This window comes from Balaenoptera acutorostrata, chromosome 20 (genome assembly GCF_949987535.1).
Source record: "Balaenoptera acutorostrata chromosome 20, mBalAcu1.1, whole genome shotgun sequence".
NCBI lineage: Eukaryota > Metazoa > Chordata > Mammalia > Artiodactyla > Balaenopteridae > Balaenoptera > Balaenoptera acutorostrata.
Genome location: NC_080083.1, coordinates 63,759,934 through 63,784,792, shown reverse-complemented (window position 1 = coordinate 63,784,792; position 24,859 = coordinate 63,759,934). Strand labels below are relative to the sequence as shown.

Below are 24,859 nucleotides of genomic sequence, written 5' to 3'. Positions count from 1 at the left end.
CGAGACGACCCACATCCCTTCTCAGCCCACCCTGTGAGTTCTCAACACACCATTGCTCACAAAACTGCATTTCTTTTGTTCAAGCTTCCCCACTCTTGGAAAGTGACCTGGGCAACACTTTGGGAGGCTGGTTAATTGGGTAGCCATTTGCGGGGTTGAACTAACTTCCCTGTATTCGCTTCCTAGGGCTGCGTAACAAAGCACCACAAACCTGGGTTAAAACAACAGAAGTCCAAAATCAAAGTGTCGGCGGGGCCCTGCCCTCTCTGAAAGACCCAGGGAAGAACCTGCTTCACGCCCTTCCCTAGCTCCTGGCGTTTGCCAGCCATCTTCGGTGCCCCTGGCCTTGTAAGCTACATCACTCCCATCTCTGCCTCGGTCTTCTCGGGCCTTCTCCCTCTGTGTGTCCCTCCTCCTCCACTAAGGATCCAGTCTATGGCACTATAGCCCATCCTGGTTATGACCTCATCTTAACCTGATCACATCCGAAAGGACCCTGTTTCCAAATAAGGTCTCATTTACAGCTGCCAGGGTTAGGACTTCAATCTATCTTTTTGGGGACACAATTCAACTCATATCGCACCCCAGTGCTAAAGATGCTGGGAGGAAAAGTCCCTCAGCATCCTCCTTTTCTCTTTCGTCTCCTGCCTCTTCAGTGCCTTTCACGTGACAGACCCAGAAATGGGAGCCTCCACCCAGGCCTCCGTAGGACACTGTCCTGGAGCCGTGGGGAGCCCCGCTGAGGTCCCGTATCGCTGGCGACCCTCCGAGGAGCAGTGGAGACCGTGATCTGTCTGCCGCTGCCCGACAGCTGCTGGGGCCAAACCAATCGCAGAGGCCACGGGAGACGCGGGCCCAGGTGCCGGGCGGCAGGCCCCGAGGGAGGCCCGGCCGAGCTGCAAAGTCACAGGCAGATGCGGCAAAACCTCCCGGGGTGGAGCTGGAGCTCGGAGGGCAACAGGAAAGCTGCTTCCTCTCTTCAGAGGAGAGCGAGCCCCGCAGGTTCGGGCCGGCTCCGCCCTCTTTCGCGCCCGGGGGTTACAGCGGAAAGACGCAGGCGTCCGGCCGGTGGCTCAGCTGAGCAGCCCGGCGGAGTCGCGGCGCCCTGCGCCCTGGTGCTCGTGCCCCAGCCGGCTCCTCCCGACGGCGCGGGCGGGCTGCAGGCGGGCGCCGTCCTCGCCCGGGGCTGGCCCGCGGCGCTCGTGCGCTCCGGCTGCGCGCTGGCGGCTGGGGGCGCTGCCGGCCGCTTCCCCGCGGCACAGCCGAGCGCGCGCTCGCCAGGCGCGAGTCTACCCTCCGCAGGCCCGCGCGCCTGGGAACCGCGCGCCCAGGCCCCTCGCCCTGTGACTCCGGGCAGCTCTGCCCGGGGTGGGGTGGGAGGGTGCCTGGGACGTGAGGGAAGGAAGTGGGGGGTCGGCGCGTCCCTCCCCGCTGCCTCGGGCAGGGTCTGCGGCAGCCGCTGCGCCACTTCTGGGGGTCCAGCCCCTCCCGGGAAGTCCCTCCCTCCGTGGGCCCTGCTTCCCCCAAGACCCAGACGCTTGCTGAATGGCCTGGCCTCTGGCGAAGCCACCTCCTCCTGCCGTCTCGCCACTGTCCGGCCGGCAGGGCGTCCTGTAGTGACTCACGTCCGGGCGCCCCACGGTTCCCGCGTCCGCTTCTCAGCTCTTGCATCACCTGGGTCGTCTCTCCCTCCGTTACAGTTCCTCTGTCTAAACACACAGAGTGGCTTCTGCGGTCCTGGATGGAGCTCGACTGATGGAGGAATGAAAACGGCGAAGCACTTAGGCGGTACCAGCGACTCTTACGTGCACGGTCTCCTTGCACTGGCACGTGGGTAGAGGCTGGGGTTGATATATGGACTCCATTTTGCAGACGAGGAAGATGAGGCTCGCAGGAGTTAAATAACTTGCCCGAAAGAAACGTCCGCCTGAACCCAGTTGTAGTGGAGAGAACACGAGCCACGGGGCAAATCCCATCTTACCCACTTAGCAGCTGTCTGTCTGCAGGCAAGCTACCTAATCTTTCCAAGCCCCTGTTTCCTAGTTCCAGAACGCGTCCATCACCGCAAATAGAAACCCCGCACCCATTAAACAGTTACTGCCACTCCCCTCTCCTCCCAGCCCCTGGCAACCACTAATCTGCTTCCTGTTTCTACGAATATGTCGGACATTTTGTATAAAAGGAATAACACGATATGTGAGTGTTGAGGATTGGATTGTGTCCCTTTCCTCCCAAATTCCTGTTGGAGTCCTAACTCCCAGGACCTCAGAATGTGGCCTTATCTGGACATAGGGTCACTGCCAAGACAGTTAAGAAGGCCATTCGGATGGGCCCTAATCCACATGACTGATGTCTTTATAAAAAGGGCGCATTTATACACAGACATGCGCACACAGGGCAAATGTCCTGTGAAGATGAAGGCGGAGGTCGAAAAGCCAGGGGACACCTATGATCGCTGGCGGCCACTGGAGCTCAGGCAGAGACACAGAGAGATGCTCCCTCCCAGCCTCAGAAGGAGCCAAGCCTGCCGACACCTTGATCTTGGGCTTGTGGCCTCCAGAACCGAGACAATACGTTTCTGTCGTTCAAGCCACGAGGTGTGGCACTTTGTTACAGCAGCCCCAGCTTCTGCGTCTGGCCTCTTTCACTTAGGATGCTGTTTACGCGCTCCTGTGCGTGCTGCAGCGTTTCTCGTCACTGGGTTCCGGGTCCTCTGCGGCTTCGTTCTCGAGTGTTGAGCACTTCAGTCCGTCCCAGCGAGCACTGCGGGACGGAGGCGTGACCAGTGTGGGGAGGCCGGCTGGAGGCCTCCGTGAGAAGCCACGCCTACGGGGGCCTGGGGGGCGGAGCTACCCCTGTCCTGCTGAGACACAGCTCCCAGCCCGCACGGCTCCTCTCACTGCCCCAGAGAAGTTTACAGCTCTCACCCTGCATCCCGGGGCTGGGGGCCTCCCCAGGGTTGCCTCGCAGTGTGATTGGTGGTCAGGAGCTTGGGCTCAAAGCCCAGGGCCAGCCCTGCCGTTTACACACTCTGCCACTTGGGAGAGTTACGGTCAGCCGCTGTGCCTCAGTTTCCCCATCGGTGAAATGGGGATAGTTAAATAGTGGAGAAATTAGTTAAGACACGAGAGCCTTGTATGGTCTTGTATAGACCAGCTGCTGTAAGGGGCCCCGCTGTTCCCCTCGTGTGCCCCGTGCTTTTGCCCTGGAGCTGGACTTTTCATAAGGTCCAGCTCATTAGGTCCTCTTTCCTCCCAGGTGTTCCGTCTTGCTTGGTGACACACCGTCCACGGTCACCCTGTGATGGGCTCTCCCCCCGCTCACCCGTCCATCTCCAAGATGCAACTCACATGCATCCTCTTCCCCATGCCATTGTCCTCCTTCAGGGCTCATCACCCCTGGTCTGGACTCTCCCCGCATTTTCCTAACAGGTCTCCCTGCCTCCAGCCTGGGTCCCTCCTCCCCGTCTTCTGTCGTAGAGCCACAGAATCTGGGTGCCCGAGGGCCGAATGCAGGCCCCTGACATGTGCGAAGGACTCCAGCTTCGGGCCCCGCCTTCCTCCTAACACTGGCTCCTGGGCCTCTTCCCATATTGGCCTTTGGTTTCAGCAGACCCAAAGTTCTTTGGCTTTCTAGAACACACTGTGTCCCGCGCCTCTGCAGTGCCCACTTGGGACCTGGGATGTGGGAGGCCTGTGCCCATGCTGGTGCTCTGCCTGGAAATTCTCCTCCTTCCTGTTTCTCAGTGGATTCATGCTCATCTTTCAACACTGGCTCAGATGACCCGTTGTCCAGAAAGATTCCTGTGACCGCACCCCGGGCCACGGAGGCCGCCCCCCGCCCGCTCTGTGCGGCTGCAGCTCCCTGCCGCGTTTCCTCGTGGATGTGTTATGGATCCGGCTGTCCCTCTGTCTTCCCACTCCTTACTGGACGCTGACTTCTTTGAGGAACAGGGCTGGATTCTACTTTTTACCCAGGTGCTCAATAAAATGTCCTCTGAATGAATAAAGGATGAATAGATGAGTGAATGAACTTGTGAACGAACGAAGATGCGTGACTCTGCATGTTCAGCTCCCCCTGCCAGCAGACTCGTGCGTGTTCTGCAAGACACAGACCAAATGTCACCGCCTCTGGGAAGCCTTCCCTGACTTCTCTGTGGAATGGAGAGCACCATGACAAGTTTCTCTTAATTAAGGATCCCAGAAGAGCCCCACCCACTTAAGAGCCACCCAAGGGCAGGCCCCACCCTATTCAACATGATAGCCAGAGGGATCCTTTTGGAATCCGGGTGGAAGCCCCTCAGGCCTCTGCTCCAAGCCCTCCATGGCTCCTCCCTCAGAGTAAATGGCCAAGTCCTTGCCAGTGGCCGCGGTCCACTCTCTGACCCACATCTCCTGCTCCCTGCTCAGCTGCTCAGGCCTGGGACAGGCTCTGGAAGGGCCGTGACACCTGCTGTCCCTCTGCCGGACACGATGGTCCCCGAGGGCTCTCCCTCCGAGGCCCCCCTAGCCACTCTGTCATCACGACCTTCACCCTGACGCTCCTGGTTTTTCTTGATTACTCTGTGTCTCTCCTGTGACGATACAATCATTCCGTGTACTGTTGTCTGTTTTATTTATTTACTGCTGTGAAAGAAAATTTCCCCACCACCTGAAAGGCTGCCTGGTAAGTAGCAGGCACTCAATAAATGTTTGTTGAGTGAATAAATGAATGAATCTTTGGGTGCCCATGACTCAGTCTGGGGTCTGGTTTTTAAATTCCCAATGAGTATTTGCTGGATTTGAATAGAAACTTAAAACATATACTGGCGGAGCTCTGGGGGCTGATGGGGCAGGACGAGGGCTGGTGGCCAAGTCCCCCAGGGCAGGGTACCAAACAGTCTCTCAAAATCACAGCGGCTGGGCCAAGAGAGAAGGTCTCCCTAGGGGTGTTGAAGGTTCCCGGAGAGGCTATAGATCATGACAGGTCCAAGTGGGAGGTCTTGTCATTCTGAGCAGCTCTGAACCATGGAACTCGCTGAAACAGGAAGACTTTTTCCTTTAGCAGGTCAAGCAGCATTTCCAAGAGGCCAGGCACCAAAATAATAGCTGAATGAATGAATGAATGAATGAATCCTTGAGTCCTCAGAGCTTAGCATGGGTAAGCGCACACATTCCCAACGAGTATTTGCTGGATTGACAAGAATTGAAGAAAACACAGGCCAGTAGGTGAGGAGCCATGGGGGCAGGTGTGGGCTGGGGGCAGGTCACGTGAGGGGTCTTTGTCACCCCAGACCTGTATTTGCCTGTTTTCAATTTCTGTTGAGGCTAATATACACTAAGTGCGGCTTGATGGTTGTATGTCCACATCCATGCAACTACCACCCAGATCAAGGCACAGACACCGTGTTCGGCCTCCTGGAGGTTCCCTCTCGCCCCACGCCCCGGCAGCCCTCACACGCGAGCCACGCGGCTGACCTCCATCATCCCAGATTAGTTCTGCCTGCATTTGAACTTGATATGAATGGAAGCATACAGTAGGATCAGACTCTGCTTTTCTATCTGCCTTTTGTGAGCCGGGAGTCACCACGTGAGTGCCAACAATCGCAGTCTGGGTGTGAAAGCCTGCTGACAGGTGGCATCCCCTGCAAGACGTGGGTTCCGGGGGCTTGAAGTGCACACTTACTGCCTCCGTAAAGGAGCTGTCTTGAGCAGAACAATTTTCACCTTCTTTGCTGAGAGCACCCCATCTTAAGAGCCGCCCTCGGTCTGACAGCTGAATCTTTCCTTTCCAGGCTGCATGAGTCAGCCCCAGGGCCCGGCATCATGCTCTGTTCTGGTCACGATGCTGTGCCCACCTCTTCCGAGAAGCCTGCCGTGCCAGCCCGGCCCACAGCCAGCATCTGGCAACCCCTGGGCTGCGCCTGTGGGGTGGGTATTGCTCTGTCTTCACATCCAGCCCTCCGCCCCCGTCACCCCTGCCCCCAGCGTCCGTGTGGCCCCTGGGTTCCGGGCCCTGCGCCACTCACAGCCTCTCCTCAGGGAGCCTGAGGCTGCTTCTCTCCCCAGCGTGCAGCAGGCACAGGAGGTGTCAGCAGCGGGCTGCAGAAAAAGCTGGGGGCGGGTTTTGGAGTCAGAGACTGGGGCTCAACTGCTGGCTGTGTCCCAGGCGGGTAAGCCTGCCCCAGCCTCCCCACTGCCCACACAGGAAGTGTTACCCTCGCTACGGTGCACAGATGAAACAAACTGTGCACATAAGAGATATTCAGATGTCATAGCTGCCGCTGTCACAGCCCAGGGACAAGGAGGGTGAACCTGGAGCTAGACTGCGTGGGTCTGAATCCTGATCTCAACACGTGCGGGCTCTGGGGCCTCGGGCAGGTTGCTTAACCTCTCCGTGCCTCAGTTTCCCCACGTATACAACGGAAGTAGTGATAGCACCTCACTCATGGGGGGCTGAGGATTAACCAAGTCAGTCCATCTGGCTATCTAGCCGTCTATCTAGCTACCTGGTACCTGGGACAGTTCCTGGCACGTAGTAAAGGCCGTGTAGGTAACAGCCCAGACTATAACGAATAGTTTGACAAATAATTAAGTAGTATTAAATCATGGCTGTTACTAGGATGACATAACATGTGGAAAGTTCCTGAGATAATACATGTCATGCTTGGTACACGATGAGTGCTCACCAGATAACCCTTCGTGCTTTGGGTCCTACACGGAGAAGTGGGCGGGAGGGTGTGGGATGGATAAACAGGTAACCGGGTCGGGGGAACAGGGCGCCGTGAGGGCTGAGCAGGGCTGGCCCGGCCACCTCCTGCTCGTGGGCAACTCGACGCCCCACCTCCGATAAGGAGAGGGTCTCCTCGGGGTCTCTGGACCCCAGCCCCTCCCAGAGCCCTTTGTACCGGCAGGCACGCCCCAAAGGCTTGCTGACTGAAAGCCAGAAATGAGCTAGAGAAAGCACCCAGGTTTAAAAGCAAAAAGCAAGAAAACCAGGTAGATTTCCTTCCCGATCCTCCGGAGATGGGGAGACCAAAGGCGGGCATAAACACCACTTCCGAGAAGGTGAAGGGCTTTCAAGGCTGAAGATGAGTGTTTTGTTTTCAGCTCCAGGAAAGATTGAACAAGAAGGAACAGACATCACCATTAGAGGCACAGAGATTCTGATGAGATTCGAGAAACAACTTTCTAGTTCAAGTATTGGCCGTCTCAGCCACAGACGCCAGATGTGGACCTCGCTGGTGCTTTTATCTTAACCACAACTGCCGCTAATGGCTAAAAGCAGCATTAATGAGCAACAAGGACCATTAACCTGGCAACGAGGACCCCTGGAAGCTGATACCCCAGCATCCACTGGCATTTGACCTGTCACCTGACTCACTGGCACAAAGAGCAGGGTGTGGTTACAGCGGCGGTACAGGTCACAGTGGAAACTGCCTTTCCTCCAATATCCACCAGGCAAAGACCTTTTCTAAAGAATTTACACAAATGGAATTGGCAATGGAAAAATTTTGAGACAGAAGAATCCTTTATTTTAAAGCATTTGAGGATTTTTTAGTGCAACGGAGCATGCTTAAATTTGCCACAGGGTGATTTTTCAGGGAAAAAAAAAAAGCAAGCATCTTCTGTTCAAACTCCATTGGATTCGTATTTTAAGAAACCTTGGCCAGTCTGGCTCAGGCAGAAAAATTCCCCCAAAGGAAGATTTCATGGCCAAGCTTTTATATTAAGTACTTGGTTTTACATATGTGATAAAAGTTTGTGAGAGCATATATCTGGATTTTATTTGCTTTTCACTTACTGTTGCAGTCACTTTGGGCACTTTTATTACGTGAGATGGATGTCTAAGAATGGAAACCCAATGTGTAAATTGTGCTTACAGGAAATAAAGATTTGATGGTGGATGGCTCGAAAAGGCTTTCATCCAGCAATCAATTTGGTTATAAGTCAGGGGCGACCCGAAATAAAACACTGACCAAAGGTGACTGGGCGTGATGCCTGGGGCATGTTCCTGGATGCGGTTAAGGAGAGAGAGAGCAGACACCATGGATGCTGAATGAACATACTGAGCCATTCACCTGTCTGCGGGCTGGAGACTGGCCCTGGTGCTTTTTAAAATTAAATATCAGGTTCATGTATTGCCCTCCCCCCCCCAAACAGGGTAGAAAATGAGAAAAAGACAGAAGGAGATAAGATAAATCACTCAGAGTTCCCATGACCATCATTAAGAAAAACCATTTTGGTGAATTTTTTCCCAATATTTTTTTCAGGCCTCGGAGAACAGCCATAGCCATATTCACATCTATTTTGTACCAGATAACCTTTAGAGGTTTCACATCTGTGGGTGTCTGACTCACTCAATTTGCTATTTAATAGAATTTTCCTCATGTTTAATAACCCTCCTAATAATCGCCGAGTTAAAAGAATACATTTTTATCTAGTAAATGTCTCAAGAACTTTCAAAAAACTGCCTTGAACAGGAAGGAGGAGACGACGTCTGTGCTTTAAGTATGGCAGACTCGAAAGGAAGAGGGGAAGAAATAATCAGAAACACAAGTTAGAGAGAAAGAAACAGAAGGCGGGGCGGGGAGAACTGGGGGATGGGCGGGAACAAAGGAGCTGGGTTTCGGAGGAGGGGGTGATGGTGGGGACAGTGGGGATGGAGGCAACCCAAACAAGGACCCTGGGGACACATCACAAACAGCCACTGAGTGGGAAGAGGAGCTGACCAGCGTGAAGGTGGGGGACAGGCCAGGGGCCCGCAGGCAACGCCCCGGGAGCCGGATCGCCAGGGCCGCGGCCACGGGCCACAGGGGCGGCCTGGCGGGAGAAGGAAGACCCTCCCAGTGGTTAAGCCGGTGCGGCCTCTCCACCCCCCAGGCGTCTGGCCTTGACTCGCACGCAGGAATCCGTGGGCAGAAAGATAACAAAAGCTATTTTTCATGCAAGAGGAGTTGGACATCAGGGGAAATCAGAGCCCCTTTGTATGACATGCCAAACTGCTGAAGCGAGCAAATGTCTCGGGCGAGGGCTCAGATGCGAGCCGGAACGGCACGCTGGCCCCGGGGAGCCGGCGTCAATGTGCGCTTGTTATCGGCGGAAGCAAGCCTGGGGCACCCTGCCCCCACTGCGCGGCCGGACGAGCTGGTGACACGGCTTTGGCTGGACTGTCCCGCCCCTGGAAGGAAGCCTGGGTGTCCTGAGATGTCCTCGGGGAGTCCCGTTCCCCTCCCAGCTCGCAGCGTGGTCTGGGCGCTGCTGATGGGCTGGACGCGCCCCTCGAGCCCCACGCTCACGGTGGGCCCTCCCGTAGCCCCAGGCACAGGGCAGCCTCCGGGGCGTCTTCCAGCCCCAGGCCGACCGCCGACAGCTCACCTCGGCCCCCCCAGCAAATCTGCACAGGAGGTGTTGCTCACGTACCCATTTTGCCGAGAAAGCAACTGAGGCTCAGAGACGGTGCAACGGCCGGTCGGAGGCCATTGGGAGGTAGAGCCTGGACTCAAAGCCCGACGCACCCGGGCTCCGGGCCCTCCGCCCCACGTCCACCAGACGTCCTCCAAGACACCACTCATAAGCGCTGCTGTGTATTTCGCGCCTACCGCGAAGCAGGTGTACGCAGAGCGCTGTGAGTGTTTTCCACTTGATCCTCCAGACGACCCTAAGAGACAGGCCTCAGCGGAACCCCTGGGAGGAGGCCCTGACATCCGGATGTGTTCTGAGGCTCTGTCCTCACTTTGCCACCTCTTCTCCCGTGGCTTCCCCAGCACCGGACAGTAAGCTCCCCAAGGCCTTTCTGTACCCACAGGGTCCAGCACGAAGCCAGGCACTCAGCAGGTGTCCCATAAACGCTAACAAGGCGCTCTCCAATCTCCAAGGCAGCCCCGGCCCTGCGTGCTGTTTGCGGGGGCCCTTGGAGGAAACAAGAGAGGGGTGGTTCCAGTAACGCCCCCTGCTCCCCCCCCCCCCCCCCAGCTGCCAACTTCCGTGCAAACTCAGGACCCTCCAGCATCACCCCCTCCAGTCCCAGCTAACCCGGCCCACCCTTCCTCCAATCAAAGTCTTCTCTGGGGACAGAACAGGACACCCAGGCCTGGCTACGGAATTTTGGGGGGGTCCAGTGCAAAATGAAAATGGGGGTCCTCTCGTTCAAAAATCATTAAGAATTTCAAGATGGCGACAGCAGAGCATGAAATGACGCAAGGGTGCGTGAATACAGCCCTGGTGACACCAATCATTCTATATCCTTTGCACGTGACCCATTATTAGGGTCTGGGTTTTTCTGTTTGTTTGTTTGTTTTTTAGCATCTTTATTGGAGTATAATTGCTTTACAATGGTGTGTTAGTTTCTGCTTTATAACAAAGTGAATCAGCTATATGTATACATATATCCCCATATCTCTTCCCTCTTGCGTCTCCCTCCCACCCTCCCTATCTCACCCCTCTAGGTGGTCACAAAGCACCGAGCTGGTCTCCCTGTGCTATATGCAGCTGCTTCCCACTAGCTATCTACTTTACATTTGGTAGTGTATGTATGTCCATGCCACTCTCTCACTTCATCCCAGCTTATCCTTCCCCCTCCCTGTGTCCTCAAGTCCATTCTCTACGTCTGCATCTTTATTCCTGTCCTAGGGTCTGGGTTTCTCTAGGGCAGTCTTGATTTAAAATTTTCTGGATCGTTCTCCCTTCTACGCCACCATCTCCCCACCAAATCTAAGAATGCCAACATTTCAGGATCTCAGTAACACTTCCTACACCATATACAACAACATGAGAGAATTTGTCCTCTGCTCTTTTGTCTAGAACTTTGGTTCAGACAATACAAAGGCCCCAGTGCCATTGGTCCCATCAGGGAACCGAGACACTGGGGTCAACAGGCACAGCCTGACATCCCGTCACAAGGGGAGCTGTTTCCATCCATCAAGCAGGTGACTGCCATGTCCCCGTGTCCAGGCCAGCCCCGCCTCCACCCTGCAGAGGGGGGGCCCTCAGCCTTGTGCACTCAGCCCATCTGAAGCCGAGGAGTCTCTCAGGGCACTCCTCTTTGGTTGTGTCTTGGGGAGTGGCTCAATCGGCTGGGGGTGTCTACCGCTGTGTCTCCGCTTTACAGATGAGAAAACAGAGGCTCAGAGAAGCCAAGGAATCTGCCCAAGGTCACACAGCTAACACAGGGCAGAGCAGGATTCAAACGCAGGTCTCGGTGACTCCCCTGCCACACACCCAGCCCCTGTCCCATTAACCATCCCGCAGACTTGGTTCAGAGATCACCTGACCTGACTCTTCAGTACAGTGAAGCCCCTGGTGGGAGGTGTCAGAGGTGTGTGGGGCTAGATCTGCAGAGCTTCGCAGATCAGGGAAGGAGCCTGACTTTATCCCAAGTGGGATGTGGACCCATTGACGACCATCGAGCTGGGGAATGACATGATCGGATTTCCATTTTTCCAAGCTCTTTCTGGCTGTGTGTGAAGAAGGGCTAGCACGGGGGCGGGCGGGAGGGAGGGGTGGGAAGACGGGTCAGGACATTCCTTGGGGAATCCAGGCAAGACATGACAGCAGCTGGGAGCCAGGTAGAGGGAAAGCTGTGGGTGGGTCTGGGCGGTCTATAAGGAATCCCAAGGGGATGTCACAGGAAAGGGTTTTTTTCTCATCTCTGCGGTGGCCAGCTCTGGGCTGAGCACAAAGCAGGTCATCAGTGTGTCCTGAGCACGAATGATCAAGTGGGTGGGAGAGGGGACCGGCTGACTCTCTGGAGGTGAGAACAAAGTAGCCAGCAGCAGTGCATCCGATGGGTGAGGCTGCCACCAGCACGCGGGTCCTCACTGAGGTGTCAGGGTGAAAAGAGGCCAAGCCAAGTGTTTCCAAGAAAATGAGCCCGAAATCCCGTACCCTCTGCAGCGCCTCTGTGGGAGCCCAGCCACCGTGCTTTTCACGACACTTTCCCAAGTACCCTCTCATTGGGTATTCGCACAACCCTGGGAGGGCACGGGAGGATGGAGGGAAGAGGGGGAAGAACAGATGCAAGGAGAGAGGAGGACAGAGGGAAGAGGGGGAAAAAGATGCCAGGAGAGAGGAGGATGGAGGGAAGAGGGGGAAGACAAGATGCAAGGAGACAGGAGGACGGAGGGAAGAGGGGGAAAGAGGGAGACAGAGGTAGAGAGGAGGGAGGATGGAGGGAAGGACGGAAGGAGAACGGAGGATGGAGGGAGGGATGAGAGAGGGATGAAGGGAAAGACAGGTGTCATTTGCCCATTTGACAGCCAAGCAATCAGAGGCTCTAGGAGGTTAAGGGATACGCAGAAGACTGTCCGGATGTTAGTGACAGAACCAGAACCAGGCACAGGTCTCCTGACTCCTGCCCCAATGTTTCCACACCCGGCACCCTCTCCTCCTTTATCACAGCCCTGATCCCGCAACACTGGAGGTCACAGCTGTAGCCCCGGTGCCTGCCAGGAAGTGGGATGGGGGGAAGCGCAGTCTGGGTGGCCGCCATCAGCGCTCTGGGCGCTGCCTTGGTGCTAGACCCTATTTCAACTCTTAATCGAGAGCCTTTTGGTTCTGATTTTGTGGCTCCCAGAAGCCAGTCAGTGTGGTTTTGCCTCTGAGAGGTGATGAAAGAACACCACGTTCTACAGTGGCCTGAACATCCCCGGGGACACTCAGCTTCCTCCATTCCCAGACCCTGGAGGCCCATGAGCTGACCTGGGGCCCCACTCAGCTGAGCTGCAAAGGTTGGGTGACTTATTTTTTCTGGGTAAACTTCCAAGTTTCAGGAAATATGGAAATAAGGGGAAGGCAATCACACCTTGAATATCTACAAGATGCTAGGCACCATGAGGGTTATTTTGCCTGCATTTTCCCATAAAACCTTTACAACAATCCCAGGGGTTGATTCAATGATGCCTCTATTTTACAGTGAAGGAACTGCAGTTCAGAGAGGTTAGCTAATTTATCTGAAGACACACAGCTGACTAATGGCAGAGCCTGGACTCAAACCGAGGCCCATGTGACTTCAGTGCGAGCCACCTGACACTGCCACTTCCACATGGACTAACGCAGGTGGGGGAAAGTGAGCTGAGACAAGCGCGCAGCCCCTGTCTGTCTCCCCAGGGCCAGGAGGTGACAGGCTGATGGCAGGGGAGCTAGGGAGGCAAACAATTTTTAATCATTTGTTTTCCTTCCAGGCTCTGGAGCTGGGCTTGAGTCCAGAAACTCCCCTGGGCCTCTGCACACTCTTTTGTAAATGGGGCAATGGCGGGGCAGGGGGTTGTAGTGGGGTGGGGGGAGGACACATAAACGGCACTTGCTGGGCACCTCTGCCTCTGTGGGCTTGGTGAGGTACGAGGCACAGAGGGTTGGATGCTGTGACAGTGGGGACCTTGCTCTAGTTCTGCAATCGCGGAGGTGGGGGAGGGGAGTGACGAGCGGGGGAGGGGCGAGAGCAGCTCCAGTTAGAATCCAAAGCCCTTTCAAGCCCGTGGGCAGTGAGGTCCTTTGCAGCTGGGGGACAGAATGCTCAAGGAGCCCAAAGAAAGAGCTGGGGTTAACTTTACGGAGGACGCTGACTTGAAGGACAGATAGAAGTTTGGGGTGGGTAGACGTGGGGGTGATGGAGAGGTCCTGATGTTTTGGGGAGCAGAAACAGTCAGAGGGTTCTTCGGACCCAAGCACAGCTCTGGTTCCAGCACCCCAGCAGGGCGGCTCCCCTGCCTCCATCCTAGCTCCGGGGAAGGGGGAGGGGCGGAGGAGGCGGCCTGATGCCAAGGCCAGGCATGGCTAAGTGTGAGGTCACTCCCCGCATCCTCGGGCCAGCTGGGAGCCGTGGGTCTCAGGGGAGGTGCCGTCTGCTTTGCAAAGACCCTGGAGCTTCATTTGGTGTGTTGTCTGGACCCCAGCCCCGTCCCGATGCTCAGGGAGCCCTCGAGATGCCATGGGGCAAGGACAGCAGAGAAAGGCCCAGGGGGAGGGAGTCCCCTTCGTCCTTCTGTATTTCTTGCTGCTCACCTCGTGCTACGGTGGTTGCTAGTTGCCTGGTCTTCACCCAGGTGCCGGCCCACAGGGAGACTGGGCCGACAGAGCTCTAACCAGACGGCCCCAAACCTCCTTCTGCCCCCGGCTCTGTACTAACCAGCTGTGTGACCTTGAGAAAGTCCCTCTGCCTCTCCAGCCTTGGTTTCCTTTGCTTGCAGAGTGGAAGGATCCAGCCACATCCGCAGTGCCCACCCGTGTGGACACCTGCTGGGGCGTGACAGGCAGGGTGAGCTGGGTCACCTGCAATTCACGACTCTTAAGAAAGGAATGGAGCCAGGTACCAGTTACATCTGCGGTCACCTAAAGCAGATGCCAGGTCATCCCCTTAACAGAGATGCTCCCCAACACCCCCTTCCCCCCACCCCCCGAGGTTCCGTGTGTTTTCTCGAAGGAAAGAGAAATAAGTGGAGTTCCTTTTAGTTGCCGGGAATCAGATCAGCCCTTGCCCTCAACCGAAATGACACTTCCCTTAGAGCAGCGGTTCTCCATGGGGGGCAATCTTGCCTGGGCCCCCTCCACCATCCAGGAGACTTTTGGCAAAGTCTGGAGACGTCTGTGGTTGTCACAACTTGGAGAGGCGGGGCTGTAGCTGGCATCTAGTGGGTAGAGGCCAGAGACGCTGCTAACCTTGTACAACACACAGGGCAGCCCCGCAGAAAAAACGATCCCATTCAAAATTTCCACGGTACCGAGGGTGAGAAATCCCGCCCTGTCGTGAGGGCAGCGGTGGTGAACCCACAACACCTGGACGGGTACGAGCCACTGTGCCTCCCCTGAGCTGTGCTCTACGGAACTTTCCGGCACGCTTTTGGCTGTGGGGGGCTGGGCAGTAGTGTGAAAACCTGGGACCCCCGCGGGCTCACACTTGATTTCCTCTCCCAGCCACGCTCCTTCTTCCATCTTCTCCATGTGGACAGAGCACCGCTGCTTGCCAGCTACCGAGCCCCCCGTCCAGCCAGCTGTGCTCGATCCCTGCCCCCGCCCCAGCCTTCCCCCCACGTCCCCCCATCTCTGCTGCTGCCACTTGGCCCCAGGCTTCCAGTCCGGGCACCTGCAGCAACGCCCACACTGGCCTCCTGGCGGCCTCCCTCCCTCCTAGAATCTCTGTTCTCCACAGGTAGCCAGCGGACTTTCTGAAAACGTAAATCAGATCCCAACGCCATCCCCTCCCCACCCCAAGCACAGATCCCTTGTCATAAAAAGCAGATAAAGCAGGGTGCTGACCCTGACCTCGAGGCCTCTCCCAGCCCCTCCGCAGGGATGGACCCCCGCCCCCCCTCCTCGCACTCCGCCACCACACCAGGTTCTTTCCTGCCTCGGGGCCTCTCCTGCCTCTTCCTCTTCCTGGAAGTGCTCCCTCCAGTCCTCCTCTGACAGCTCCTTCATGTCCCTCTGACCAATGGCCACCCTCCCCAGCCTCTCCCAGCGCCCCCGACCCGGCTCTGTTTTCGTCAAAACACTCATCAGTACCTGGAAGCGTCAGCGACCCCATTAGAACTTCGGCTCCAAGAGAGCAGGGGCCATGTCTGTCCTGTCCCCCCCTGTGACTCAGAGCCCCACACGTCTGACACAGAGCAGTGCTCCGTGAGCATGAATAAATGAAGGGGTGGATGGATGGATGGATGGATGGATGAGGCATGCCCAGCAGGCAGGTGACATATCCTTTACACGTGTGTCTTAGCAGAAATAAGGTTGAGAGGCACTGAACTAATCTCAAAGGCTCTTCCAGCTGGAGAACCTGGCTTCCTGTGGGCTGCATCAAGGCCACACTGAACCTGGTTCTACCTGGAGGCTGTGGGCAGGGCTCTCTGGGCTTGTGTGGCTGAAAGACAAAGGTGGGAGGAATGTTCCAGATCAGCCAGGCCCCACTTTCAGATGAGGAGACAGGGGCCCACCAGGCTCTCTGACACCCTGGATCTGATGACCTGAGGCCCCTTCCTACTCTCTGCGTCTGTTACTACGTCCTAGATATCCCCAGAGTCTTGGTCGTCTGAGCAGACTGACACCAGGAGATTTACTTTAAAGAGCTGCTGGTTTCCTACTGAGCCTTTCTGAAGCCCTGGACACGGGGCTCCTCCAAAGCCGGCTCTGCTGCGAGACCATTAAGTCAGGCTGGGGTCCACCAAGATCCCCAGCTTCTCTTCACTAAGTCAGCTAGCTCCAGCTGGGTTTTTCTTGTCAGAAGAGAGAAAAGAGTGAAGAACAGAGGAGGGTGAAGAGACAGAGCAGGACATTAAGGGAAGGTAGACATGAGAAGGGACTGCCAGGGCCCCTTCCTGAACGACGAGAGACTGGGCACCAGCTACAAAGCAGGGACAGAGGAAGAGCAGGCCTGTCACAGACTGAATGTTTGCGTCCTCCCCAAATCCATATGTTGAAGCTCTAACTCCCAACAGTATTCAGAGGTGGGGCTTTGGGAGGTGACTAGAGAGATGAGGTCATGAGGGTGGGGTCCTCATGATGGGATTAGTGCCCTTACAAGGAGAGAACAGAGAGCTCTCTCCGTCACATGAGGACACAGGGATAAGGTGGCTGTTTGCCAGGAAGAAGCTCTCACCAGGAACCAACCGAATTGCCCAGCACCTTGATCTTGGACTTCCAGCCTCCAGAACTGTAAGAAATAATGTCTGTGGTTTAAGCCATTGAGTCTATCACATTTTGTTATGGCAGCCGAGCTGATTAAGGCAGCCCCCTTACCTGTCCCTTCCCAAATCTGCGTGGTTCAAACAAAGGGCATCCCCTGGCTGCGGGAAAGCTGGGCTCATCTGCTCAGCCTCAACCGTGATCCAGACAGAGGCAGGCATCCCTGACACCCAGGAGCCGTGGCTATCTTAAGCCTCATTTTCTCCACCTATAAAAGGCAGATAATTAAGATTTACCTTGCAGAGTTGCTGGCAGTTATACAAACTAATGCTAAGTCCTGCACGGAGGTTGATGTGATGGCTGTTACGAGCAACCCTGGAGGGCAAAGGAGGGCCTGTGGACGAGGGGACCAGCTGATGGGCTGGGTGCTGCGGGAGGGGGGCCTGCTCTCTGCTCGCACACCCCCCGGGCCTCACTGGACAGGCTGCCTGTGAGTTACTGCAAGAGAAAATGAAAGACAGGAAGAGCGCCCAGCCCAGTGCCTGGCCTGGGGCAGGAGGGGAAAGGACGGCATTCAGATCCAAACCTCCCTGAACGGGCCTGTGTCCGGAGTGTGGTATAAGGCAGAGCTTCCCAGCTGACCGGCCGTGAAAGGGTTCCAGATATGCCAGAAGTGTGCCCCCCAGGAACTGGGCAGGGCCTGGAGTGGCTGGTGCCCCGGGGTAGTCACCGATGGCTGTCCTCTCCTCCCCCGCCCCCGGGGTGCAGTGCAAGTACCTTCTCTTCCTCTGGGGGCCGTGGTGTGAATGAAGTTTGGGTACACTCATTGGTGAGAGATGCTGCCCGCGGGGGGGCGGGGGTGGAGTGAGCATGATGGGGCAAAGGAGCCTCTCACTCGCAGGGGCCAGGGTCTCCCTACCCCCTCCCCAGTAGGTGCCCAGGACAGAGCTGACACAAAGCAGCAGGCCCGGGGCCACCCCTGGCACTGAGACTGCCATCTCAAGGCTCTGACCGAGCTGCGAGTGTGCTGACGGCAGCTCCGTCTATGGGGGACCTGGGCGGGTGGTGCTGCTGAGGCTGGACTTTGCCAGGACCCTGTATTCTGGGCCCAGAGCTCTCCCGATGACAGCACAGTGACCGGCTCGCTCGGGGACCCTGGTGTCTGGCAGCCCCCGTGAACATCTCGAGCTCCCAGTGGGCACGGGGGCTTTGCCGCATAAGCTGCTGCCCTCAGGGCCCAGAGTCTCCCCTTCCCTTCCCGTGTCTACACGAGGTCTCCGGTCCCTGGCACATAGTGCATGCTCCGGAATGCCTGTTTACCTTCTACACCTTGCCTGATTCCAGAATGCGTTAGAGACTGAACAAATGTTGGTGGGTGGTAGCTTTGGTGGAGAAATCCACAAAGATTTGTTACTCCTTTCCTGTGTCCCCAGCCTTGGGCTGAATGTCACCAAAGATGCAAAGAAAGAAGGAGGTGGGGGTCTAGGGGACGGAGGAAGCAGATGGCTGTTTGTGGTGGGAACAGGCTAGTCCAGAACGTGGTAGGGAAAGAGAGACAGACAGACAGAGACAGACACACAGAGACAAAGACAGAAACAGAGAGAAGCGAGAAGGGAGTGTGTGTTATGCAATTTGTGTATCAGTTGTACATTCTCACTTCCAAATGCCTTCACACTGCCGCAAGCCAGCCTCAGAGCCGGGCTCCTCCACTGGATAGTCAAGTACTTGGTTCTATTTTTAATGGTAACCCAGAAGATGTTTGGGAACGGGCAGGACAACACGGTGGGGAGAGCTTTGTAGTGAGACAAAGGCTCGATGCTGGCCCTGCAGCCTCCTACCTGGGTGCCTCTGGGCAAGTGCCTTGCCCTCTCTGAGCCTCTGTTCCCCACGCTGCAGGTGGAGGTGAAGAGGGCACCCTCTCAGGGCTGTTGTGAGCGTGCCGTGCGGTAACGTGTACAAGGCTCTGTGCGCTGGAGGATTTTGGCACTTGTCCGATGGAGGGGCAGCGGGGAGACCCGGCTCTGGGGGCGGAAAAGGGCGACGTTGGCCGTGGTGAGTCTGGGAGCAGCAGTCTTCTGCACGCAGCCCTGCCAGCCTGCACGGACACCTTAAGTACACAGAGGGCTGGGCTCTCCTGACCTCACAACAGCATTCCTGTGAAACAGCCACGGAACTGAATCTGCTGTTTGTGAGTGCCAGCAAACCCTTCAGAGTCCCACTGTCACAACTGGTGTTTTATTAGCTGCCCGCTGCAGTATTTCTTCAGTTTCAGCTTAGAGGTTTGAGCTTTTCATTTTTTCCCATGAAATGCTTTGGGGTACTTTGCTAGAGAGCAGGTGGAAATAATGCATTGTACACACAGAAGCCAATACTGAGGTGACCATGTCCCCAGGGAGCGGCCCGGGGTTAATGTGTCATCCGGGTCTCGGCCTGGACCCTCGCTGGCAGGTGGAGACGTCATAGATGGCAGACAGCCGTCGGACTCTGCGATGTGCTTTTGTGAGATAAGCTGGCCGTTTCCACCCAGGCTGAAGGACTGCCAGGATGATTCTAGCGCACCCCGAGGGATCCGGAGCCAGCTCTCCCAGCCCTGGCTTGGTCCAAGGATGTCCTGGCCCTTGGAAGTGGCCTGGTTTGGCCCCCAGAACCCCTGAGCTCCTGGGGGATGACAGAGGCGGCCCAGTTCTTCGGGTGAAGTCCCCAGATGGCAGCTCTCCACCCTCCCTCCGCCAGCAGAGCCAGCTGCCCAGATCAGCTTGGGGCTCTCTTGATGAACATCGAGTGCAAACGGCTCAAGGCAGCTGGCAAGATGCTAAGTGCGGCATCAATCCTAATTAGGATGAGAAATTAATAAAGGAGGCATTCGAGCCACTCTGCAGAGGCCAGGCTCGCCGGCATGGAGGAGTGACTTCCAATTTCGACCGGGAACCTGGAAGGCCTGGGGCCCACATGCGTGGGCTTGGGTGATGACAGAGGCTCGACTTACTGGACCACATACGCAGCACCCAGTGGGGCCTGCGAGGTAGAACATGGGGGCCCAGCCGCCCTTGCTCTGTGTCTAACTCAGGTGCCCTGGCAGGCAGTGACGTGGGCACATCCTCCAGAGGAGAGGAGTAGGTGTTCGTGATCTGAGCATCTGCAACCAAAAATGATGTTTTTCCCAAAGAAAAGAGGGGGGTGTGATGGTGGGCCCGCCGGCCCTTTGTGTGGCTGTGTTTCCCAAACTACTGATTGCACATGCCTGCTCCTGGAAGACTCCACTCAGCCCGGGCAATAAGCTCCAAATTCAAAGGTCAAAGCACCTCCGTTTGGGAGAGAAAGTGGGGGGCAGGGGTGGGCAGGATTCCGGATGAGAACAGGCATCACGGGGGTGGGGAGAAAGGGAGCAAGCGCCACCTCACCTGGCGACCCTGCTTTACAAAGCCTCCTTTTACCCGACCCCAAATACGGCCAGAAGAAGGGCCATCTCTTCCAGAGCTCCCTACCAACCTCCAGGAAGACGCCACCCCGCCGAACTCTTCGCAGGGGCTGGAACTGCAGGAAGGAAGGCCGGGGGTGCGGGAGAACCTCCCCGACCACGGAACGCGGAGTTGACACACGCGGAAAGGTTACAGAAAAAGGAGGAGGAAACTCTGTCCAAGGATTTTTGAGAGGAACCCTCCACCAGCGTCCCCCGCCCCTTTTCCAATCTGAAAGCCAAGACCAAGCGGCGAACCCGTGCACAACCTGGAGGGGAACAGACCGCCCGGACAAAGCCACCTGTTAGTTCAAGTTCCGCAGCGGGGCGGGCGGGAGGCGCTGAAGTCTGGCGCACGTCGCCGCTGGAGGAGTCCGGGTCCCTCCCCCGGAGGGAGCGGTCCCCGCAGTCCGGGGACACCCAGTCCCGGCCCCCAGAGGCACTGCATCCGTACACCACCTACTACAGGGCCCGGCCGCGCACCTGGAGGGCGCAGCGCCGCGTCCCTCCTGCCGGGACCCGCGGCCACGCCCCTCCCAGGCAGTTCGCGGTCCGCGGGTCGCCCCTGCGCGCCCCAGGTCTACCGCAGATTCCCGGCCTTGGGACGACGGCGGCGGGCTAGCTGCCCTACTCGGGGGGGTGGGGGGGAGACTTGGTGACGCTCCCCTCCCCTCCCCACCGAGCGGGGAGGAGTGGGCCGGTGGCCCCCTGGAGGAGTACGTGGCGGAGCAAGGTCTCGGCAGGCGCCAGGCTCGGGCGACCGGGGTCCCCAGACCCGCTCGGAGCCCAGCGCCCCCTCCCACCCCTCGGCCAGGCCTCGAGCGAGCGCGGAGCGGCCCCGGCGCTCCCCGCCCCCGGCCGGCCCCGCCCCAGGATGGCCAGTTCCCATAGCAATCGCGCAGACACCGGTTGCCAAGCAACCTCTCCCCCTGCTCCCTCCCTCCTCGGCCGTCCGCTCCCCCCCACCCTAGCTTCCTCCCGCCCCCTCGCCAGCCTCCGCCTCCCCCGGGGGCGCTGGCGCGGCCCCTCGGGATCGCTCCGGTCTCGGGCTGCGCGCGCGCGCGTGAGTTTCGGTGTGTTTCATTGTGTCTGTGTGCGAGGGGGTGTGCGTGTGCCAGCGGAGAGTTTGTAGGGCCAGTGTGTTGGTGGGGGCGTCCCCAGTCGGGAGGGACCGCGAGGTGCTGCACAGCTGGCCGCGAGGGGACCCGCCCGCTCGCCCCGGCTCCTTTGTGTCTCGCGCGGAGCCAGGGCCGCGCCCACCCCTTCCCGGCCGGCGCCCCGAGCAGGGCGTGTGCGTGTACGCGCGCGCGCGCGCGTGTGTGTGTGTGCGCGCGCCTGGGCGCGCGCGCGCGTGGCGAGGGGTGCCGGGGCCGGCCGTACCTTCGATGCAGCACACCCGCCACAGCCCCGAGTGGGTGAGGTCGCCGCGGGTGCGGCGGGGCGGGGGCCCGTCGTCCATGGTCAGGTTGGTGCCGTTGCAGATGTACGCGCTGGAGTAGAGCCAGTAGTCGGTGCCGATGGCGATGGCCATGAGCGAGAAGGCGGCGAAGGCTCCGGCCGTGGTCAGCAGCATCTGCAGCCCGCGGTCGCATCGCACCATGGTGGGCGCCTCATAGTCCGCCGCCCGCCGGCCCGGCCCGCCGCGCCCGCCCGCCCTCCTCCCTCCGCGCGCCGCTCCGGGGGCGCCGGGGCCGGGGGGCGCCGAGGGCCGGGGGGCGGCGCCGCGCCGGGGCTCAAACTCCGAGGCGCGGCGGCGAGTGCGGGCTGCGCGGGCCGCCGGGCGGCAGGCGGCGGCGACCGGGGCTCCTCCCTCTCGGCCCGCCCTCCCCGCTCGGCCCGCGCCTCCGCCCCGCGCCCTCCGCGTCGCCGCCGCCGCCGCCGCCGCCGCGCCCCGCTCCTCTCGGCGCCGCCCCTCGAGCCTCGGCCCCCGCCGGGTGTGCGCTCGCCGCTCTTCCCTCTCGCCCGGCCCGGATTTTCTCTCCCTCCGCGCCTCTCCGCTGCCCGCGCTCGCGCGCGCTCCGCTCTCCTCTCCGGTTCGTTCACATTATCAGAGCGAAGGGAGCCGGGGCACGGGTTCCCCAGGGGGATCGAGGGGAAACGGCGTGGCCAGCCTCCCCGCTTTCCCAGCCCAGGACACCCCGCCTTCCTTACATGGCCCTGGGGGCTCTTTAATATGTGGTGTGCGTGTGTGTGTCCCTCCTTCCCCGTGCCCTATCCACGCCTTTACCTGGTGACGAATGAATCGGGCGTGAGTGTGGGAGTGGGAGTGTTCAGGTCAGATTTCCAGAAGCCCCAGATGTGGGTCACAGCTGGGAGACAGGCCAGGCCCTCCCCCCACCTAGGTGGCTCCCGGCCACCAGCTCCTGCAGGTCCGCCGGCAGGGGCTGGAGGACCCAGACTTTACAGTTGAGGCCGAAGGGAGGTGTCAGCCAGCGGCCCTTCGGGAAGAACACCTGATCCCTGTTTTATGGACAGACGGGGAAACTGTGGTGGAAGCTGCGACGCTCCTCCCCCATTACACTTCGGATGGTACATGTCTGCCAGTCAGGAACACCCCACTTGTACTGGATTCAAGCGTCTCCACCCCCAGCTGGTTCCCTCTCTCTCCCAGCTCCCTCTTCAATACCTTTATTTCTTTTTCCCTCTCACTCTACTCGAGCTTAACTAGCTTTCCCTCACCTCCTCCCTTTATTGCCAGACTCTGCCTCAGGCCCTGCTGGCTTCACTTAATTGCCTCTGCTGCTGGCACGATCCCAGCCTGGACACGCTCCCTTCTCCAGAGCCAACCCGGGCTCCTCCTCCTTTAAAACCCAGCTCCAAACTCTTCCCTCTAGGAGGCTCTCAGAGACCAGCACCTGGATGTCCAGCGTGCCTTTACTTCATCCCCTCCCAAAGCTCCCATCGTTGGCATCACTGACGGGTGTCTTGCGGGATGCAGCCCTGGACCCCAGGAAAGGAGGTCTACGGAGAGCTGCTTTCTTCATGCAAGATGCAAATTTCACCTCCTTTTGGCACTTTCCGTGGCCCCTACTACCCAAAGAAAGTTAATTACCCCATGCTGGAATTACTGGTCTCTCTTCCATGAGATTGTGAGCCTTTCCCATACCTGACATATACGAGAAGTGTTTAAGAAACATTTGCTGAGTGAGCAGTGTTTCTTGGCCCCCTGGGAAATGGTAGTCTGATTGGGGAAAATAGAGCCTGTAAATAAGAGGGGGGAAATTCCAAGATAGTATAGCTGCATTAATTAGCGCTTGTTGGTCCCTTCTTCTGCCTTTGGGGTGTTTGTTCTGCTTTTTCCAAGTCTCAAAGGACAAGAGCCATCACGTGTATTTCACTGTCGCCCACCCACCACCTGGTCCCGGGGTCTGCACACAGCAGGTACCCAGCGTGTGTCTGAAGGTGTGCACCAGGTGTGAGACCACTCGCTCTGGCCCAGAACAGGGCTGCCTACCTCTGCCCCTAATATCCACAAGGATAAATTCTGGGTTCTGTTCTCAGAAGCTCCCAGAAAGGTGGATCTCAAGCTTCTCTTTTCTTCTTCTTCTTTCTCTTCTTTTTTTAAAAAAAGCAGCAAATCTTTGCTTCAAATTAAATCTTAAACAGAAGCCCACTGTAAACAAGCCAGGTCTCACACCAGTTAGCCCTGTAGACGATAGCTGGAGTTGCTCTGGTTGAATGGGGGACCCAAGGTACCTGTACCCATCCCCCCACACCATCCCCTGCAGCCCCCAAAGCACCCCTGTGGACCTAGGCTTCCATGAAACATGGTGTGAAAACTGACACCCTAAGTCAGCCCCTGAGTCACTCGGGGACAAGCCCTCCCTTCTGTTCTGCTTGCAGCCTTCCTCAGGGACTTCGAGAGAAACTGATCTGATCTGTGGGAGTGGGGGAGTGGGGCGAGTAGCTTCCCTCGATCTCCCCTAAGGTCGGAGAGGTGACATCTGGATGATGGGGTCCGCCTCCAAACAAGCGACCTTTGGGTTGGTCCCACGGAGGCAGAACCCTGTTCATCGGAGGAGTGTTAGACCAGCTCCCACCCCGCCGTTCTCAGAGGAGGTGTGGGAGGGTTGAAAAAGCGCCCAGCTCGGAGCCAAGACAGTTGCCGTGTCGTGCTGATTCCACGAGTAACTAGCAAGGTGATCTTGGACAAGCCAGCACCACTGGGGAGAAAGGCAGGTCTCCAGCCCCCCTTCCAGAATTGTTTTAAGGGTCAAATAAAGTAGGCTTGCACACCGCATCCACTTAGCAACCCTTCATGGAATGAGCAGTAGATGTTCCCTTTTCTACCTTTCTTTGGAGACCACCAAGCAAATTACTTCTCTGTGCCTCGGATTCCTGAGGTGTTGTAAGGGGGGTAATAGTGAGAATAACAGAAAATGTAATATACATCCCCTAGAGGGTAACTTCCTCAAGGTCTCACACCTTGAAAGATCCCAGCTCAGACCCCGATGACCTTAAGGCCAGAGTTTTCCAAGGACACTGAACGGACTCTTTGTTCTGGCTGAGTGTTGCTTGACTGTGTTATTTTTACCTGTTAATTCACTAGAGGGGAGGGGACTCCAACGGGAGCTTGGTGGTTTGCTTTTCTATCTGTGGGCCCCCAGCTGGCAAGCATGCCTCGTCCTGAGGTAGTGAGGGTGCGGAGTCACAGAAGGACCTGGCCGCCAGCGAGGGGACTTAGAACCAACTCAAGACCGTCTGAGACCATTCATCATGCCTGGGTGAGCACGATTTAAATCCGGGATTTCTGCTGCGCCGGGTTAGAGAGCTCTAAATGGCAGTATGTAACTCCCACCTGAGGTCCCTGGAG

At 57.6% G+C, this 24,859-nt stretch overlaps 1 protein-coding gene across 1 annotated transcript in view; it reads right to left on the bottom strand.

The window, feature by feature from the left end:
- Window positions 1-21,659, bottom strand: part of CACNG4 (calcium voltage-gated channel auxiliary subunit gamma 4) — a 57,358-nt gene extending 35,699 nt beyond the window's left edge. Inside the window, exon 1 of the mRNA XM_057536670.1 lies at window positions 21,427-21,659. Coding sequence (XP_057392653.1) covers window positions 21,427-21,646 — 220 coding nt within the window. The 5' untranslated portion in view covers window positions 21,647-21,659. The remainder of the gene's footprint in view (window positions 1-21,426) is intronic.
- Window positions 21,660-24,859: the final 3,200 nt, after the last annotated feature.